The sequence below is a fragment of the Nicotiana tabacum genome, chromosome 5 (assembly GCF_000715075.1).
Source record: "Nicotiana tabacum cultivar K326 chromosome 5, ASM71507v2, whole genome shotgun sequence".
NCBI classification, from domain to species: domain Eukaryota; kingdom Viridiplantae; phylum Streptophyta; class Magnoliopsida; order Solanales; family Solanaceae; genus Nicotiana; species Nicotiana tabacum.
In genome coordinates this window covers 40,529,942-40,550,605 of record NC_134084.1, presented here as the reverse complement: position 1 = coordinate 40,550,605, position 20,664 = coordinate 40,529,942, and the positions used below count along the sequence as shown (strand labels likewise).

The 20,664-nt window shown below is 38.4% G+C and overlaps 1 protein-coding gene across 2 annotated transcripts; it reads left to right on the top strand.

The window, feature by feature from the left end:
• The first annotated feature begins 6,932 nt into the window (after positions 1–6,932).
• On the top strand, positions 6,933–20,447 carry LOC107822963 (2-isopropylmalate synthase A). 2 transcript variants are annotated; one of them, XM_016649548.2, is made up of 12 exons: positions 6,933–7,783; positions 9,704–9,917; positions 9,998–10,078; positions 12,659–12,751; positions 12,847–12,933; positions 17,365–17,465; positions 17,984–18,017; positions 18,094–18,168; positions 18,330–18,413; positions 18,519–18,653; positions 19,183–19,328; positions 20,019–20,447. In XM_016649548.2, the coding sequence occupies exons 1-12, from the start codon at positions 7,137–7,139 to the stop codon at positions 20,146–20,148; spliced, it is 1,827 nt and encodes a 608-aa protein (XP_016505034.1). In that variant the 5' UTR covers positions 6,933–7,136; the 3' UTR covers positions 20,149–20,447. The 2 variants fall into 2 exon arrangements, with proteins under 2 accessions (XP_016505034.1, XP_016505033.1); XM_016649547.2 differs by having other exon boundaries at positions 17,975–18,017.
• The last annotated feature ends 217 nt before the right edge of the window (positions 20,448–20,664 follow it).

Genomic DNA, 20,664 nt, shown 5'->3' with positions numbered 1-20,664 from the left:
TTTTGTAAAACTTTATTTCTTTCTTTTTAATTAATATGATCGGGTTTATCTGGCACCCCGAGAGAAATGGGATTCATTCAAAACTCTTTCGCTGAAAAATTACGTACTTATATTGTTAGAGCTACACTTAATTTCTGGTAGGCCAAACCTGCTTGCACAAGACATGAGCCCAAACCTCCTTGAAATATAGTAGTGTAATATAGTTTTAATGATCCGACCAGTCATTTTGAGCTTTTGCACTTTGCTCGTCAGTTCTTGGGCATGATTTGCCCCGTGTGATGTATTATGACTTATGTAAATCGTCGGTTTTGGTTTTCAGGGTAATTGGAATGAATTTGGAAGAACAGTTATTAGTTTGAAGCTTACAATTTGAAAGGTTTGACCAAGTTTTGATTTGTTAGTATATGATCTCGAATTGAAATTTTTATGATCAGGTTAGCTCCGTTAGGTGATTTGGGACTTAGGAGCGTGATCGTAATGCATTTTGGAGGTCCGTGGAAGGTTTAGGCTTGAATTGGCGAAATTGGGATTTTGGCGTTTTCCGGTTGATAGGTGAGATTTTGATATAGGAGTCGGAATGGAATTTCGGAAGTTGGAGTAGGTCTGTTGTGTCATTTGTGACGTGTGTGCAAAATTTCAGGTCATTCGGACGAGGTTTGATAGATTTTTGATCGAAAGCGGAATTTGGAAGTTTTTGGAATTCTTAGGCTTGAATCCGATGTGATTTTGGTGTTATGATGTTGTCTTGAGCGTTCCGAAGGTTGGAACAAGTTTGCATGATATTATGAGATATGTTGGCATGTTTGGTTGAGGTCCCGAGGGCCTCGGGTGAGTTTCGGGTAGTTGAACGGATCATTTCATGTTGGAAAAAGTTGCAGAAAAACTGTTGTTGGCGTTGCAGGTTTTTGACCTTCGCGTTCACGATGTATGTCCCACGTTCGCGAAGGGTTAGGATGTGAGGCAGTGGAGTTGGTCTTCGCGTTCGCGGAGGTGGTCCCACGTTCGCGAAGGGCTGAGGTCAGTGGTCATCACGTTCACGGGGGTGTTGACGCCTTCGCGTAAAGGAAAGGTGAGCATATGGGGTCCTAGAGAGTTGTTCTTCGCGTTTGCGAGCCGGTAGTCACGTTCACGATGCTTTGATGAGCTGAAGCTTCGCGTTCGCGTTAGGGGTGTCGCGTTCGCGTAGAAGGAATTTTGGTCAGTGAAGTTTTGTGCTTCGCGAACGCGAGGGTGCTGTCGCGTTCGCGATGAAGAAAATGTTTGGGCAGAGAGTTTATATTTAAAAATCGAGAGTTTGAGTCTAATATCACAAAAACCATTGGAGAGCTCGGGAGAAGGTGAAATTTGAGGAGATTTTCAGTAAAGCAATTGGGGTAAGTATTCTTCATTCATATTTGGTTTAATTCCATGATTTAGTCTTGAATTTCATCATTTAATTTGAGAAATTAGAGTGGAAATTGGGGGGAAATGGGAGAAAGGTTTGAGAATTCTTTTGGGGATTTGAATGGGCAATTGAGGTCGGATTTTGATGAGTTTGATATGGATAGACTCATGAGAGAATAAGGATTTTATTGATGTAATTTTTATGGGATCCTGAGACGTGGGCCCGGGGTCGGGTTTGGCCAATTTCAGGATTTGTGATGTAAATTGGTTATTTTCGAGTGAGATTTGTTCCCTTAGCATATTTTAATGGTGTAATTCTGATTTTGGTTAGATTTGGAGCATTTGGACACAAGATTAAGTTTGATGATATAGATAGGATTTTTGTAATGTTTAGATCATAGTTTACAACAACAACAACAACAACGACCCAGTATAATCCCACAAGTGGGGTCTGGGGAGGGTAATATGTACGCAGACCTTACCCCTACCCCGAAGGGTAGAGAGGCTGTTTCCAGGAGACCCTCGGCTCAAAAGGCTCAAAAAAAGCAATAGGAGATAATATATTAGTACCATAAAAATGCGTAATAAAATAACAACAATATATAGGAGATACGAAATATGAAACACAGGATACGAAATACGAAATACGAATTAGATGGCTGGTATAGTACAACTAGAAGGTAAAGCCCTGCATCAATAGACGACCACTGACATTCCTAGTCTAACTCCTAACTAGATAGTCTCTCTCAGTTGTGCTGTAGAAATATTCACCCTCTCCCCTAACCTACAACCTTAATGCTCGACCTCCATAATTCCCTATCAAGGGCCATGTCCTCCGTAATCCTAAGTCGCGTCATGTCATGTCTGATCACCTCTCCCCAATACTTCTTAGGTCTCCCTCTACCTCTCCGCGTGCCCACTACAGCCAGTCGCTCACACCTCCTCACCGGTGCATCAGTGCTCCTCCTCTGAATGTGCCCAAACCATCTGAGTCTTACTTCCCGCATCTTGTCCTCCATGGGGGCCACACCCACCTTCTCTCGAATATCTGCATTCCTAATCTTATCCATCCTTGTATGCCCGCACATCCACCTTAACATCCTCATCTCTGCTACTTTCATCTTCTGGGTGTGTGAGTTCTTTACCGGCCAACATTCAGTTCCATACAACATGGCAGGCCTAACTACTGCTCTATAAAACTTACCTTTTAGTAACGGTGGAACTTTCTTGTCACACAAAACTCCCGACGCTAACCTCCACTTCATCCACCCCACCCCTATACGGTGTGTGACATCCTCGTCAATCTCCCCGATCCCCTGAATAACCGATCCAAGGTACTTGAAACTATCTTTCTTGGGAATGACTTGAGAGTCAAGCCTCACCTCAACTCCCGCTTCTGTCGGTTCAACTCCAAATTTACACTCGAGGTATTCCGTCTTCGTCCTACTCAACTTGAAACCTTTAGACTCAAGAGCATGTCTCCAAATCTCTAGCCTCTCGTTGACGCCGCCTCTTGTCTCGTCAATTAGAATAATGTCATCAGCAAATAGCATGCACCATGGAACCTCCCCTTGAATATGATGAGTCAGTGCATCCATCACTAGGGCAAATAGGAATGGGCTGAGCGCCGACCCTTGGTGCAATCCCGTAATAACTGGAAAGTGTTCAGAGTCGCCTCCTACTGTCCTAACCCGAGTCTTAGCTCCATCATACATGTCTTTAATCACCCTAATATAGTTACTCGGGACCCCTTTATCCTCTAAGCAGCTCCATAAGACCTTCCTAGGAACCTTATCGTACGCTTTCTCCAGATCAATAAACACCATGTGGAGATCCTTCTTCTTATCTCTGTACTGTTCCACCATCCTCCTAATAAGGTGGATAGCTTCTGTGGTAGATCGTCCCGGCATGAACCCGAACTGGTTGTCTGAAATAGACACCGTCCTTCGCACTCTCATTTCTACCACTCTCTCCCAAACTTTCATGGTATGACTTAGTAATTTGATGCCCCTATAGTTGTTACAGCTCTGGACATCACCTTTGTTCTTATACAACGGGACCATTGTACTCCACCTCCACTCTTCAGGCATTCTATTAGTCTTGAATATAACACTAAACAATGCAGTAAGCCATTCCAAGCCTGCTTGACCCACACACCTCCACAGTTCAACCGGAATCTCGTCTGGCCCGGTAGCTCTGCCCCTTCTCATCTTACGCATTGCCTCCATGACTTCATCGATCTCAATGTCCCTATAATTACTTACTTCATGGTGACTGTCGGCATTCCTCGATTCCCCAAGTATAATATCCTGATCCCCTTCTTCACTTAGAAGTTTATGAAAGTAGGTCTGCCACCTCCTCTTAATCTGGTCATCTCCCATCAAAACTTTGCCGTCATCATCTTTTATGCACCTCACTTGGTCCAGATCCCGAGTTGTCCTCTCTCTCGCCTTAGCGAGTCGGAATAATTTCTTCTCCCCACCTTTGTTCCTTAGCTCCTCATACAGACGAGCAAAAGCTGTCGTTTTAGCTCTGGATAGAGGTAAATAATGATTGTAAATGTCTGTCCTGAGGGTATGAAACCCCGGACTTCACATCGTTGTGCTATTTTGAGGTGACACACACGTTAGATAACGAGCGTGGGGTCGTGCACCATTGGGGATTGACTTAGTCCATCCCGTATGACTGTTTAACTGCGTATTTGATTGAAAACTGTTTGTTATCATCCTGTTTTGAGCTGAATGCCATATTTGGGTCTCGTGCCAACTTTTTTGGACCCTTAGGTGATTTTTACTACTATTCCTCACTGTTTGACTTTATATATTTGTACTCAGTCATGTTATATTCTATTGTTTTTATAACTCAGCCATGTTTACTCTGTTTGACATCTTAAATGATATTTTGAGCTGAGCATCATATTTTACTATGCCCGAGTGGCTTTTAGATATTTCTGATTGAGTAGGATCGAGGGCCTGTGTTGTGAGGTTATTATGGGATCGGGCTACATGCCGCAACAGTGTTGTACTGATTTATGATTATGAGGCCGAGGGACTGAGTTGTTATGCCACGAGGTGGCTTGATATGAGGCTGAGAGCCTAATGATTATGCCATGAGATGTCTTGATATTGCGCTTGGGCCGTAAGGGGACCTTCCCGGAGTCTGTACACTCCTAATGAGTGCGAGTACCCAGTGTGAGATGTGATGTAGCCCGAGGGGCTGATGTTGTTCCATGTTGTTGCCCGAGGGGCGGTTTTTGATTTATGTTATGCCTGAGGGGCTGATTACGAGTTATTGTGAGGTAGCCCGAGGGGCTGGTTCTGTGAATATTATGCCCGAGGGGTAGTTTATGGTACATGATTGCACGAGAGACTGTTTATGTTTCCATCATTTTTTTACTCATTGTTTTATCACTCGTTTGAAGCTATTGAAAGTTGTTTTAAAAGGTTTTATTGATACGGAGCTTGATTTACGAATTAAATGACTTTTGTACTATTTTGGAAATATACTGCATTTGCGGTAGCGTTATGACGTGGCTTATGTGTTTTCTTACTGCTCAGCTTTCATTTACTTTTATTACTTACTGAGTTGGCATACTCACATTACTCTCTGCACCTTGTGTGCAGATTTAGGTGTTTCTGAACCTGGTAGTGGGTGTTGATTGCTCAGTGGTAGAGTCATCGGAGTTAGCAAGGTAGCTGCCCAACGTTCGCAGCACTGCTTTTCTCCCTCTTTTCTTCCTTAGACTGTATTTAGTACATTTTTAGACTCTTCGTTGTATTCAGACCTTAGTAGATGCTCGTGACTTGTGACACCCCGATGTCGGGCTTGTGTATTTATTTCGCACTATTCATTTAGACTTACATGAGATATCTGATTAATTAAAGGTTTAAAAATGATTGTTAATGATTAAATGGTTAATTCGGAAGTTGTGTTGGCTGGCCTAGTTTCACGATAGGTTCCATCACGACCGGGCAAGTTTTAGGGTCGTGACAACAGTAGTTAAGCTTAGGCCAACTGTATATCTATTTTATGTTTGTGACCCGACCCACTTCTATATATATATAGTTAGATGTACAATGTATTAAATCAAAATTTTATTTTAATAAAACTCCACTTTCACATTCTCTCTCCACGTTTCATTTCAGTATGCAGATACAAAAATTAGGGTTCTGCTCATTTTAATCGAGAGATTTTGTTCATGAATCTGGTTGTTAACATGGTAACAGAGCTTGGATTATGCTAGATCCAGATAGAGTCTCTCGATTTTAGCGGTAATGTCTGTAATTTGAGATCCACATCCATTGATACCTTCACAGTAATATTTTATCTTCTTTTAGACTTAATACATATTGTTATCACATTCTTTTAAGGGAACGAGAATTAAGCAAATTCAATGGGACGTGTTTCCACTTCTTTTGCTCATAATAATACATGAATTCGATCATGACAAGACAGAGAAATTTTACCATTTCGAGTGGTTATAATTTCTTACAAACTCCATTAGAGTTACAATCAAAATTTATTGTCTTTACTTGTATTTAAAATTAAATTATAGAATGTCAAGAATTTAAAAAAGAAAATAAAGTAAAATACTTACCTTAAATCTATAATTTAATCATGAAGGAAATTATGCAATAATTGACAATTATTATGCTTAATCCCAAAGCTTCTACTCAATTGGTTAGAGTCTTGTACTGATAACGTGTTATGAAACAACAAAAGAAGAAGAAGAGCATTGCAGAGAAAAGTAGACAGAGAGAATTCTCTGATTTGGGATGAATTACAATGGAATAAGATCCCTCTATTTATAGGGAAAGGGTGACTTAGCCACCAAGTAAAATCCTTACAATCTCTCTAAAATATAAACATTCACCTTAAATAGAATTCTATTTATAACTATATATATATATATATATATATATATATATATATATATATATATATATATATATATATATATATATATATTCCTTAGTTTCTTTCGTTTATTTTTTTTTAATGTTTTGAATCCTTTTGCTAAAATCCTGCCTCCACCACCGAATATCACTATGTTTCATAACAACAAAATATTTTTAAAACTTGTGGTATGAGATGTGCCAGGACGTATATATGACTATAAGAGTATATTATTAAAAGTAAAATAAAAATTTTAAAATTAAAAAATTCAAATATAAAGGCAAAATACATTAATACCCCTTTAAACTATCCACGACAATCCGATAAATATTTTAATAATGCCATTGACCATATACGCCTCTTTGGTTATAAGTGCGTCTTCTAATTGAAGTGTCTATTTGATTGTATTTCGCCAACATAAAAATATACTAATACTCATTTTACATAAAATGGAACATAGATTAACATACTATTCCCTTCGTTACATTTTAGGTAAATATATTTTCTTTTTAATCCGTTTCAAAAAATAATTTCTTTCTAAATTTAAAAATAATTTTACTTAAATTTCCAATTCTATTCTTAATAAAATTTTTATAAGTCCATTTCAAAAAGTATAAGAAACATCATGTCTAGTAAAACAAGTTGCCTAAATTGAAATTAACATTTTATTTGTTCTTCCTTTCTTGTCTTACGTGTCATCCTACTTTCCTTTTTGAAGCATATTCTACTTTTTCTCTCTCCCATTGGCCACCGCTAAAACCCCCGCCCACACCCACTTTTCTTCTTTGTGCTGACTCCATTTTCTGCAATCTTTGCGCATATCTCTGCTCTCTTGTCTTTTCTACCCGAAAAAAAAAATGTCTTCTCTCCGTTCAAACTCTGCAACTACTCTCAGCTCTAATATTTCCTTCCAATCCAAAAATCCTCTTTTTCACACCATCTTTACCTTCTTTCCTTCAATCAAAACACACTCTTATTCCCCATATACAGTTATCCGGTGCTCAATTCAAAAGCGACCTGAATATATACCGAGTAAAATCTCCAACCACAAATACGTACGTATTTTCGACACGACTCTCCGCGATGGAGAGCAATCCCCGGGTGCTACGATGACTACGAAAGAAAAATTAGATGTTGCCCGTCAATTAGCGAAACTCGGAGTTGACATAATCGAAGCTGGGTTTCCAGCATCATCTGAAGCTGATTTTGAAGCTGTGAGATTAATAGCAGAGGAAATTGGTAATAATAATAGCGACGGTGATTATGTGCCGGTGATTTGTGGATTATCGAGGTGTAATAAGAGGGATATTGATAAAGCGTGGGAAGCTGTGAAGTGTGCGAAGAGACCTAGGGTTCATACGTTTATAGCGACGAGTGAGATACATATGAAGTATAAGTTGAAGATGAGTAAAGAAGAAGTAGTGGAGAAAGCGCGGAGTATGGTTGCTTATGCGAGGAGCTTGGGATGTGAGGATGTTGAATTTAGCCCTGAAGATGCTGGAAGGTTTGCATTTGTACTTGCATTGACCTTATTAACCTTTCATGCGCGGAGTTTTGTGTGCATTTCTTTATTCTGTCCACCACGAAAACTTATGCAGATGAAAATAATGCACATTTGGCCTATGATATTCAATATAGTGTGTGTTTGGTAGGAAGGACAATATTTTAAGAAAATAACATAGTTTCTGTTAACCAATTCCCAAAAATATTTTCCTGTTATTAAAAGGGAAAAAAGATATTCTTTGCTTGTGTTTTTCTCTATAGTCCATTTGAAATAATTTCTAAATTATTAAAAAAGTGTTGGACAGTGAGACAAAGTTTCTACTGGAAAAATATTTTCTTGTACCAAATGCACCCCTGTTTTCTGAACCATTAGGTCATTGCTTTTAAGTTTTCACTTCATATTGCTGACCCCACTTTCGCAGGGCATAATTATTGCATTTGGATATTTTTGTTTTATGATATGATGAAAATGTCTATTATGTGGTGTTTGTTTCAAAAATTTTAAAGAATAAATTTTCCATTTTTTTTTTTGCAACTAAACTTTTATTAGTGGTGTTTGGTTGAAAAACTGTTTTTTTTTTTTAATTTGGGCAAAAATGTTTTGCAATTTTCATGAACCAAAGTTTCTGATTCAATTTAGTATCACTGAAACACTCCACCTAAGTATAGGCTATGGACAGAGTTTGTGAATTTGGGAATGTGGAGTGGGTAGAACGTATTGTTTTGGTTGTTTTATTGTATTCAGCTTACTATCCACGCAGTCTAAGGTTATTCTTCTTTTGACTAATTAGTTAATTGCTTGGTGGACAGTCCTGGATGAATTTAGATGTTTATTTAAATGGTGAGAATATAGTTGGTATATGGCCCTTAAAACTTTGAAAAGGCCATATTCTCTGGAGTCTCTTTAAATTGGTTTGTTTACTAAAGACAGTTGATTGCATTATTCTAAGAATCATATACGAGTGCATTTAGTTATTTTTGCAATATAGTAATGCTTTCTAGTCTCGTGGAAAAACTTTATAATAATTATTACTCGTCAGTGTTAACGTGCCTTTTTGTACCAATGAGTGGTGTGAACTTTGAAGATTCTTTCTGATCTCAAAGAAAAGTTTTGAACCTTACCTTGTCTATATTAGTGTGAGACAACTAGTATTGAAATGGTCGAGGTGCGCACAAATTGATTCAAATACTACCAATTATAAAAAAAGTTTTAAACTTTAAAGAACCAAACTTGCTGTTGCTTTCACATCTAAAAGCTTAAAGACTACTTTACTAATGTGTCGTTTGATTCATGAAATAAGAGATATTAATCCTGCGATAAAACACGCTCTAAAGTTCCTCTTCCAAAATGGAAATTCCTTAAGACCAAGGTTAAAATTGAAAATAAAAATTTATCCAAATTTATCTATTATAAAACCAAACACATGGTTTTAATCCAATGAACTAAACATCTACCAAAAAAGATATTTTTCCATTAAATAATTTCATTCCGCTCCATCTCAAAATGAATTATATATTTTAGATTTCAAGAGTCAAACGAGTTGTTTTTCGACCGTGACTCTTTCATATGCCTTTTAAATATTTTAAATTGTTAATTATTGTGACTTATAGTATTTTTTATGTAGTTTACAAATTGTAAATTTTATTTCAAAAAGCTCAACGATTCTACGTCTGAATTCTCGGTCAAAATTAAGAAGTTTGACTCTCGATATTGAAATGTGTCAATCTTTTTGGGACGCAGGGGTACTATTGAATCCCCATATTATAAACCACATTTGTAATTCCAGTATAACTTGTTTGCAAACCACACGGCCCCTAATAGTATTGAAATTGGGAAAGTAAAACACTTTCTTGATCCTTCTTGCTTGGATCTATTGACCAACTTTCTCTTCTAGACTGAATCTCTGTTTCCTGTTTATAGGTCTGAGCGTGAGTTCCTTTACCATATCCTTGGAGAAGTTATCAAAGCTGGCGCAACAACCCTTAACATACCTGATACTGTTGGATACACTGTACCCACTGAATTTGGACAGTTAATTGCTGATATAAAAGCCAATACCCCAGGAATTGAAAATGTGATCATTTCTACACACTGCCAGAATGATCTTGGACTTTCTACGGCCAACACTTTAGCTGTACGTGCTCAATTTCTCCTGTGCCTAATGGTTATATGCTAGCTTAAGTTGTATGAAAATTGAAGCATGTTCAATTTCAGGGAGCTTGTGCAGGGGCAAGACAAGTAGAAGTGACCATCAATGGCATTGGTGAAAGAGCTGGAAATGCTTCGCTGGAGGAGGTGGGTGAGGGTCTTGTGTAATGAAACTTCAGGTTCTTACTTGCATGATTTGAGGTCCACAAACTGAAGGGGGTCAGGAGTGGGTGGTAAGAAAAGGAATTAATGAGATTATACAGCGTAGGCTGTGAATTTCCATTGATGCATTTCTGCAATACCAAAAATGAGTCCCCAAAATGTTTTATCTACGGTATCATGAGTCTTTCCAGTCTTTTCCAAATTAAAAGGATGTCTTAATCTAGTCCTTCACACTCAATAACAAAGGAGTAGAAATAGTGTAACTGTTTAATGCTTATTTATGGAAATTATTATTTTCTTTGTTAGAATTGGATGACAAAAAAAGTTGGATGAAGAAGAGTAAAAACAAGTACGTACGTTTAACTTTTTTGCCATATAATAGGTTTTATAATGTTCCTATATTAACTAAAAACGAAAGAAAGATGGGTACTTTTCTTTTCGATAAGGAAAAAAAGAAAACAGGGTCAATACTTAATTTGAGATAAGGGAGGCTTTTTTCCCTTTTTTATACCTGTTCAAAAAACATCTGTAGTTTTGTAAGAAATAAAGGCTTTATTCCCTGTACTATTAATTAGAACTTTCTCGGTTGCATAGTTCTAAAAAGGCGATATACAATCACCTTGATAGTAGTAATTGTTCGAGTTAGCTGTATATTCAAATTTGGTCCCTCTTTCCTTTATAACTATGAACTCTTTCTTTAGAGTATGTTTCCAGTCAAATCAGGACATTTGATATGGTGTCAAAGGAGTGTATGTTGGTCTACTTACAAAGATGAGCTTGCTCATGAAATATCTAGTAAGGGTGCCTGTTTTCATTTATATGTTTTCATGTTTCTGCATCAAAGCTCCAAAAAATATGGAGGATCACGTTGCCTTTAGTACATTTTCCGCTGTTGTTGAGATTGCTGAAACCGTTTAGTTGTATGTTTTCCCTTCCCTCTGATAATTTGACGAGGCATGATGTGCAGCAGCTAAAGGATAAAAAGAAAGAAAACTTCGGATAAATGAAAATGATAAAATGCTGATCTAATACCCTCTTCTTGAAGTTGGTACTCCCTATGCCCCAAATTGAAATGTTTGGCTTTCTGTTTTGGAGTATCTCCTAGCTACGACTAATACTATGTCACTTTCTATTTTTTTTAGCTCTAATTTTTTCCTTTTTGAACTCTTGGAAAAAAGGATTAGTGAAGTTTTAGTACTCTGTGATCTGCCATCTAATGTCAAGTAATTCACATAAAATATTCCAAAAAGGACAAGCAATGTCAAAATAGGACGTGTAAGTAGTGACAAGGGTTCACACGGTAAAATCTAAGCCCTGATCAACTTGTGTCTGTTTGTTGCCCAACTCTTCCCGTCCTGGTAAATGCTTGTTCATCTTCCAATTGGTTTCATACTGAATTTTGTGTAATATTTGCTTAGTATATGAATGAACCAGCTACAATAACTATGCCTCAATCCCAAACAAGTTGCAGTCGGCTATATGAATCCTCACTCATTCATTTAAACTCAACTCATTTCATCATCATTGGTGTTAAAAAAAGCGACCACGCGATGGGTTGGTCGCTACCCCAACTAAAAGCGGCTCAGGTACAGAAAAGCGACCGCTTCTCTCTAAAAAGCGTGAAGCAGTAAAGCGGAAGAAGCGATCGCTTCTTGAATTAAAAGGCCCTAACAGGCCCTAACGAGTCTTTTTCAATTAAAAGACCCAAATCGTTGAGTCTTCTATTTTAGACACTTCTTCAGCAGCAAACTAGGGTTCTATACCAGCTTTTTCTTCCTCAAAAAAACCAGCGATTTCTTCCTTACATGAAGCAACGATTTGTTGAAGCAAACTAGGGTTCTTCTTCTTCTTCTTCTTCAACAACATTACAACAATAGCTTTCAAGTTTCAGCATGTATGTTTTTATTTTCATTCTTCTTCTTTTTCTTTTTCTTTCTAAACGTCCAAAAAGCGTTGAAATGCTGGCGAATTTTTTTCAGAAAAATTCTGCCCAATTTCTGCCCAATTATATATTTTTTATTCTTAGTTCTTATTGCCTTTATTTTAATTTTTTTTTAAAATTCCGCTTCACTTCAAAAAAGCGGACGCTTCACTTCTCGCTTCTCGCTTTTCGTGAAATGGGGGTTGTCGCTTTTCCTCGCTTCACGCTATTTTTAACACTGATCATCATACAAAATAAAATAAAAGTGAAAAATCATATTAGAAGTTCTCTAACAACTCTAAACCCTATTCCCAGCTAGCAAATATCACCTTTATAGATCATCTTCTTCCATTATGTCTATTTTTAGCTAAGTCTTCATTGATTCCAAGGATTGGTAGGTCTTTCGTGACCTATGACGGACCAACTACTTTTCTTTATTTGTTTTACTGAAGACAAATCATATGACAAGAATAGTGCAAACTTGCAACTAATAGTGGAATATTTTATGTGACAGTTGAAAATTGACAAATAACTGACTTGTGTATGAATTCTTTTACCTCTTTGGTACATTTTTCTGTTTGGTCATATTCTTGTGCTTTCTTTATTTTGTTTTAACTTTTTACCCTTTTCCTGTACTGAAATAGGTTGTAATGGCCTTAAAATGTCGCGGAGAGAAAGTATTAGGTGGCCTCTACACGGGCATTAATACTCAACACATTATCCCGACGAGCAAAATGGTATCAGACCCCTAGTTTCATCCTAATCCTCTAGAGACCTTTACCAGTTAAACTGTGTTTTCTGTATGTTTTATTGCTGATATATAGCTATGCAGGTAGAGGAGTACACTGGGCTTCAAGTGCAGCCACATAAGGCCATTGTTGGAGCTAATGCATTTGCTCATGAAAGTGGCATCCATCAGGTATGTGTTATTTTCTCTAGTTATAGCATGGATGCACCTAGATTTGATGTTGTAAATATTTCCTTCTTATTGCTAAGGCTGAACATAACATTTAGCTATTTAAGTTGATAGATCCATTCGTTAATCTACTAATGTATTGTGTTTTATTGCCTTTTTGAGACAGTGGACACTTGATTCAGTGTTCCTGAAACTTAAATACATGTAATCGTATCTCCCCAATACTTTTTCGGCCTTCCTCTACCTCTCCTTATACCCACCATATTCAACCTCTCACACCTCCTTACTGGGGTGTCCGTGCATTTCCTCATCACATGGCCGAACCATTTCAGCCTCACTTCTCGCGTCTCATCCTCCACGAGGGCAATCCCTACCTTTTCATGAATATCTTCGTTCCTGACCCTATCCCTCCTATATTCCCACACATTCACCTCAACATCTTCATTTTCGTTACTTTCATTTTTTTGGACATGAGAGTCTTGACTGGCCAACGCTCCGCCCCATACAACATAGTCGGTCTAACCATTATTTTGTAGAACTTACCTTTAATTCTTGGTAGCACATTCTTATCACATAAGACACCAGAAACAAGCCTCTGTTTCATCCATCCTGCTTCAATACGGTGTGACATCTTCGTCAATCCATCCTATACAGCTTCTTCTCTTCGCGTTTGGCCCTAAGTTCTTCATTTAATCGTCCGAATGTCGTCGTCTTCGCCGCCGTAACCACTAACTTTGCTTCCTTCTTGTCCGTCTTGTACAACTTCTTATTTGTTCTCATCTCCTCCTCGCCTTTGCTTTCCACCAACTTCAAATATGGAGTCTTCTTGGTTTTCACTTTCCCTTGGACCTCTCTATTCCACCACCAGACCAAAGTAGCCATTCGAAACTCCTAACACCTCTCTAGCTGCTTCCTTGATGCAACTTTTTTTTTCCTTTTTTTTTTTCCTGGTCCATATACTACTCGCATCCCCACTACTCGTCTAGGCCTCCATAGCCGTCAACTTCTCCCCCAACTCCTGAGATCTATCCATAGTCAAGGCTCCCGACTTGATCTTAGGTTTACTATACACAACCCTCTTCTTCCTATCTCTCTTCCCCAAGTCCATAAACAAGAGTCTATGTTGAATCGTGAGATTCTCACACGGATAATCTTACAATCCGTGCATAAACTTCTGTCACCCTTCCTGAGAAGAAGGTAATCAATCTGGATCTTGGCCGTCATACTCTAGAAGGTGACCAAGTACTCCTCCTTTTTCGGATAACTCGAATTAGCTATCACCAAATCAAAAGCTTTAGTGAAATCCAATAGTGAGTTCCCTCCTTCGCTTCTATCCCCAAAATCGTAGCCACCATGCACATCGTCATATCCCCTAGAGGTCATACCGACGTGTCCATTAAAATCTCCTCCAAAGAGTAGCTTCTCAGAGTGCATAATATCTCGAACACCTCGTGCAAATCTTTACAGAAGTGCCTCTTGACCTCCTCGTCCAAACCCGCTTGAGGTGCGTATTCACTAATAATGTTGAAGGTAACCCCACGAACAACAAGCTTAATAACCATCAGCCTATCATTCACCCTCCTAATCTCTACCACTTACTTCTTGAGATCCCTATCAGCCAAAATACCTACCCCATTCTTGCCCTCAAGCCTCCTGAGTACCACAACTTAAATCTGTCTTTATCCCGCGCCTTAGTTCCCACCCATCTAGTCTCATGGACACAAGCTATGTTGATCTTCTTCTTCTGGATCGCTAACGGAGAAAGTACGTAAAACTAGCAATAAAATCAAGCAAAAAGCCTAAAATAATAGAATAAACACAGAAACTTAAAGGCACTAATAGTACAGAGAAGCAAGCAGGTATTGTGCTAAGACTAGGGCAAGCTATTGTAATTAACAAGGAAAGAAGGTAGAAAGCAATATGTGAACAGAAGGTACCAACTCTTGAGTGCTAGAACCTGGATTGGAGTCGGGGATGACGAGGCATAGCTGCTGCTGCACGGCAGAATCAAATCCCAGATTCCATGCGCCTCCACGCACCTAACTCTGCTGCCAACCAAATTTGCTCTCTCGTCGGCGCATGAGCCTCATGCGATCTCTCATTGTAGCGGGAAAATATGTACCTGAACACAGAAAGCCAAGCAAGTGGCAGCAGCAACAAGTGGCTCCAGCTCTGTGTTTCGACAAAGGCAGTAATTAAATAATGGCCAGTGATTAAACAATGGCCAGTGCTCTCATCTTCGGCGCAGCAACAGCAAAGGGATCGAACAAAGAGTATACGTGTGGGAATACACTGCTCCCATTAAGCAATAGCGACAGAAGGGTCAGCGCACGCGTGCAGTTTCCTAGGAGGCACCACTAGGTCGACATTACATGTTGTCTGCAGATAAAGCGTGGCTAATGAATAAGCTGGAAGAACAGATCGAACGCATGAATAATGCAGCAGCACCAACAGAGGAATGGACTGGACATTGCGATCGATAAGCCACATAGAAAAGAGTTATGTATGCAAACAGCAGGACATAAATTGCAACTGGATAGAAGCAAATGCGAAGGAGAAAGGCGTATACTAATGCATGAATTGTATGGGCTGGATTTTAGTTATACAAATTTTATTAGAATTTGTGTGATATCAACTTTGAGTACATTACTCAACTTTGATAATAGGTCTTATGTAGTTGTTTACAAAATTTATTTCGTGCACTTTTTAAGATTTCATGACACTTTGTTTCTCCTTTTATATATTAATAAAAACTAACCCTAGGCTATGCCCAGTGGATTGCTTAAAAAAAAAAAAGGCAAGTGGGATTCCAAAAGAAAGATGGGAGAGATGGTGCTGTCACTGTTACCTCAGAACTGGTCATCGTTCAGATCTGGTGCAACCGGAAAAGTAGCCGGCGGTGGGGGTAGAAGAGAAAGGTGAAAGGAGGGGATAGAAAGTGGGGAGAGAGAAAGAGGGGAGCCAGATAGAGAAGAAAGGAAGAGACGAGAAGAAGAAACAGAAAAAGAAAAAGAAGAGCAGATGCGAGAAGAACAACAAGAGCAGAAGAGAAGATAGGAGAAGAGGAAGAGGAAGGGCTACTTACCTGTTGAAACCGGTGACTCGCCGGAGTTGGTGCTAAGAGACGTTAGCGTCGGTTAGTCAAGAGAGGGAGAGAGAGAGACTCATAAAAAATATGGTAAGAAAATCATGACAAAAACCTAACTGTGCTATTGCAAGAGTCACCGAATAAGAGGCGCGATATCACTGAACCAGTCACCAAAAGAGGCATGATGTTGCTGGAAAGTTCACTAGAAAACGAGCAATATTATTGGAACAATCATCGCAAAGAGGCCCATCTCCACCAAATCGATTGCCGAAAAGAAGAAAGAATGCAAAATTTATGAAAGAAAAAAGAAATGCTTTGGCTGGTCAAGCGACTTTAGGCATTGCCGGTATGCAGAAGCTACCTCGATCTCTAACAAATAATTTGATACCATGTGAGAGATAAGAGAACAAAAGAAGAGACGTTTTAGACGTAATTATTTCATGTAATATAAGACAAACCTACTATTGGTATCAAACACAATCCCTATATGATATTTGTCCTGCAGGACGATATCGAATTTAAGAATGTAAGCCTTACAATGGCTTGCCAAACCAGTATAGAGACTTTTCATCCATCAAAGAGAGAAGCCCCAAAGTCCGAAACAAATCATCCCATTAGAAGCCTACATGTATATTTTTTGGCCATTATATACAGAATACCATTGGTGCTCATAGTCCAGGAGGTTAAGATAGCTTTTAGCTCCCAACATAAAGGGCTTAACTTCAAGAGATCTAACCACTCTTTTATCTCTGAGATTTTCCATTTAGTTTTTGGCCTTTTCACTTAAAGGTGCATATTTGCTGTTATTTTCTCTCTCTTAATCTATCAATGTATATTCAACATGTCCGTCATAGCTCAATCCAATGATTTTTTCGGCTGACTGTTCAGATGCATCTTGGACTTGAATTATTTCTGTTATTATTCTTTGATTATTTGTAGTAAGTTCGCCATTGGTCCATCTGTCTTTTTCCTTGTCTAATGATTAGTTTTTCTAACTTTCAATAATCGTACCATTCTCAAACCCTCGGGGGTTGGCCTGGTGGCAATTGACTTGAGCCTTGGGGTTTGCTCCCTTTCAAGGTCTCAAGTTCGAAACCCACTGGGTGCAAACAATTTCTGAGGGCCATTGGACTGGGTAAAACCTGAATTAACCGTGGTGCACTTGCGGGAAACTCTTGCCGAGGGCCTGTGCACCCCCGGGATTAGTCGGGGCTCGAAGAGACTCGGACACCCGGTGCAAATCAAAAAATAAAATAAAAAATAATCGTACCGTTCTCAACTAAAAGAAGAAGCGATAATAATCTAAGTCTCTTTTGTCTTTTCACTTATCTTTTTATATGCTGTAGGATGGAATGTTAAAACACAAAGATACATATGAGATTATATCTCCTGAAGATATTGGGCTTAGTCGTGCTAATGAAGCCGGTATTGTCCTTGGGAAGCTCAGGTATGCTCTTGTTTTCCAGCCAATAATTATTATTGTAATGTCATAGAGATCATTCAATTTCTTTGCTTCCATCTATATTTATTATATGCTCTTTACTTTACTTTTACATTTCATATTTCCTTTTAGTTGGTAATATGGGAAAATATTTTAGTACTGGAATCTAGCTCCATGAACTCCATGCCGTTAGACTTTGCTTTTACATTTACTATTTCCGTCTAGTCGCTATCATGCAAATATTTCTTTTAGTACTGAAATAGTGCTCCATGAACTCCATAGTGTTGTTATTTTCGACAGTAAGTCGTCCTCCATTGTTATTAAGTAGTATTTCAGGCTTTAGTATCTCCTTTTTATGTTGAGCTAAAATCTTGTTGAGATTTTCTTGCTAGAATTTCGTGTTTGTCACTATCGTATCACAAAAACTTTATAATCTTTACCATTCTCCATCTTGCCCTCGTAACTTCTTATTTACTACATCCTTCCTTTTAAGAGATTGATAACATTTTGAAAAGTTTTTGCAGTGGGCGCCATGCATTGAAATCCAAAATGCTTGAGGTAAGTGACATTCCCTATGAATTGCATATTCCGTATATTATAAATATAGGGATCAATCGTTTTAATCCTACTCCAGCTTGGATATGACATTGAGGGAAAAGAACTGGAGGACCTCTTCTGGCGATTTAAGTCGGTGGCTGAGAAGAAAAAGGTAACTGAATTGTTCATATTTTCATTACCCGACGCTAGAATTTGTGTTGTCCATAGTTTCTTCCGTTCATTCATGAACGTTATCTGGGCTGAAAGCAATATACAAGCTGGAGCAGAGGAAATGTTTTGTCCATTTGTTGATCTTCCCTACTGCTCTTTCAGAAAATTACAGATGATGACATAATAGCACTGATGTCAGATGAAGTTTTCCAGCCTCAAGTTGTTTGGCAACTTGCAGATGTACAGGTACATGAAATTCTTCCTCTGTTTTTGCTGGTCTTTTTAATTTCCGCGTTCTGGATTGAAGAGAATAGTTCAGCTGATTCGAATGATTCACTGCTCAATGTACAGATTGCCTGTGGAAGTCTTGGCCTCTCTACAGCAACTGTTAAGCTTATTGACAGTGATGGTCAAGAGCATGTTGCTTGTTCTGTTGGAACCGGACCAGTTGATGCAGCTTATAAGGCAGTTGACCTCATTGTAAAGGTTTAAAATGGAACTGAAACTCTCATAATGGTGTAGTTTGTCACCCTAGTAGGACACAATTTATTGCTAGCAGCTTTATAGGAATGTTATCCAATTTTGCAGTTGCTTTGATTGGTAAAAGCCTCCGTAAGGCTGAGTCATATTCAAAGACCACACAGATAATAATTGCATGGTCTCCCTGGCTTGTTAATGCATCGGGTTTGAGTTTTTGTTGGACAAGCATTTGAAGTAGGATTGTTCTTGTTGATAGACATATTAGCTGGGTTCTGTTTCATTTTCATTACAAGCATCCTGGTCAGTGAATTAATTATTAGGTTTGCTTTTCTTGGAAAGGGTAATTCCTCTCCATAGAAGCCTAAAAGTTGTCATAGTGGGGAAAAAACTATGTTAGACATGCATTTCAAGCCAGAATCCTGCAATTCGGTACTTATGTGAAAAAAAATGCACTTTTAGTTGTGAAACTTTGCCTTTTATGCTGTGCTTTATGATGTTCGTCTACTGCATCAATATGCTGTTCCTCATTATGCAGGTACCTATAACACTCCTCGAGTATTCCATGAATGCAGTCACAGAAGGTATAGATGCCATAGCCTCAACCAGAGTATTAATCCGCGGGGAGGATGACCATGCTATAACCAATGGTTCAATTGGACCGACTCATCACCGTATATTTAGGTGTGAGATTTACTTGAAATATTGTTTGCCTTTATCCCTTTCAGTTCTTTCATGTAGAATAGGGGAACATGGACATGACAGCGAGTCAGAGATAAGTGTTTACATGGAACATTTTCCAAAGAATGACACAGTATGGAAGTGAAATGTAGCCAATGCTATAAATCTAGGGCCAACATGAGAATAGAAAATTATATACAAAATATGAAATGTAACAAAATTTGGTATCTGTCAGACATTTATATAATATAAATATATCACAGGTGATGAATCTCAGGAGCTAAATGTCAAACAATATAAACTAATATAATTTATACTTTAAGCAGAATCCTAAATTGACATCACATTTTTGTTTATGCTACTGCAACCCTCATTCATGTACAACTGCATTAGGGACCTTTCGAACACTGTTTACGTCCAACTGTCAACCTGAGTGTTCTTTCTACTCCTCTTTTGTCGGTTGACTTACTCTAAGAAACTCCAGTCCCAGTGTGTCCAACAAACAGGAGAGTCAAATGCTCAACAAAGTAATTACGTACTTGACTGTATATCAAAACATGTCCTGCCTATGCATGTGTCCAGCATGTATGTTGATACATGAATATCATCTTTCTAGGCGACTCCCACGCTTACCGGAATAAATTCATCAGTTTTTCTTTTTGACGTGGAATGTTGTCTTCTCTCTTCTTCCAGTGGAACTGGAGCTGATATGGACGTTGTCATCTCTAGTGTCCGAGCCTATATTGGTGCATTGAACAAAATGTTGAGTTTCGGGAAGCTGGTTTCGAGGTACAAGAAGCCTGAAGGTAGTGTGGTAGTATAAATGATGGTGTGTGTGATCAACGAATAACTCCTGCCTCCATCTCTTGCAAATTTATGTTCCAATTTCTTGTATCATTTCTCTTGTCAATTGTATAGAAGTAGGGAACTTATCCAGCATTGTAGGACTTGCCTGTAAGAACTGGCGATGGTAAACGGCAAATGTGAGTCATCGTGCATTTTCATGTACTCCTGTATTCTCTCCATTCTTCTGCAGGTTGATGTACAGCTTGTTGTTATGCTGGAACAAAGCTTAAATATTTCTTAATGTATGAAAATCATTTGATCTTTGTGTTGTACCAATTAAACAGACACATTAATGCTATAAGATGTGGTTTAGCTTTATGCTTATTCATTACCAAGTTAAGAGTTTCTTTTTGATGTTAGTTACAGAAACTTCTCAGGTTTCCCCTGATCGCATAGGTTTTCTACGGGTTTCTATTTGCAAAAATCTGTTTTACTGTTAATTTTTTTATTGACGATATTAGCATTTACGTGGTCAATTGGTTGATGTTCCTAT

Coding starts and splice junctions, on each gene's coding strand:
- LOC107822963 (XM_016649547.2), top strand. CDS start 7,137: ATGTCTTCTCTCCGTTCAAACTCTGCAACTACTCTCAGCTCTAATATT. Junction 18,018..18,093: donor TGAAATCCAAAATGCTTGAG/GTAAGTGACATT, acceptor ATCCTACTCCAG/CTTGGATATGACATTGAGGG. Junction 19,329..20,018: donor ACTCATCACCGTATATTTAG/GTGTGAGATTTA, acceptor CTCTTCTTCCAG/TGGAACTGGAGCTGATATGG.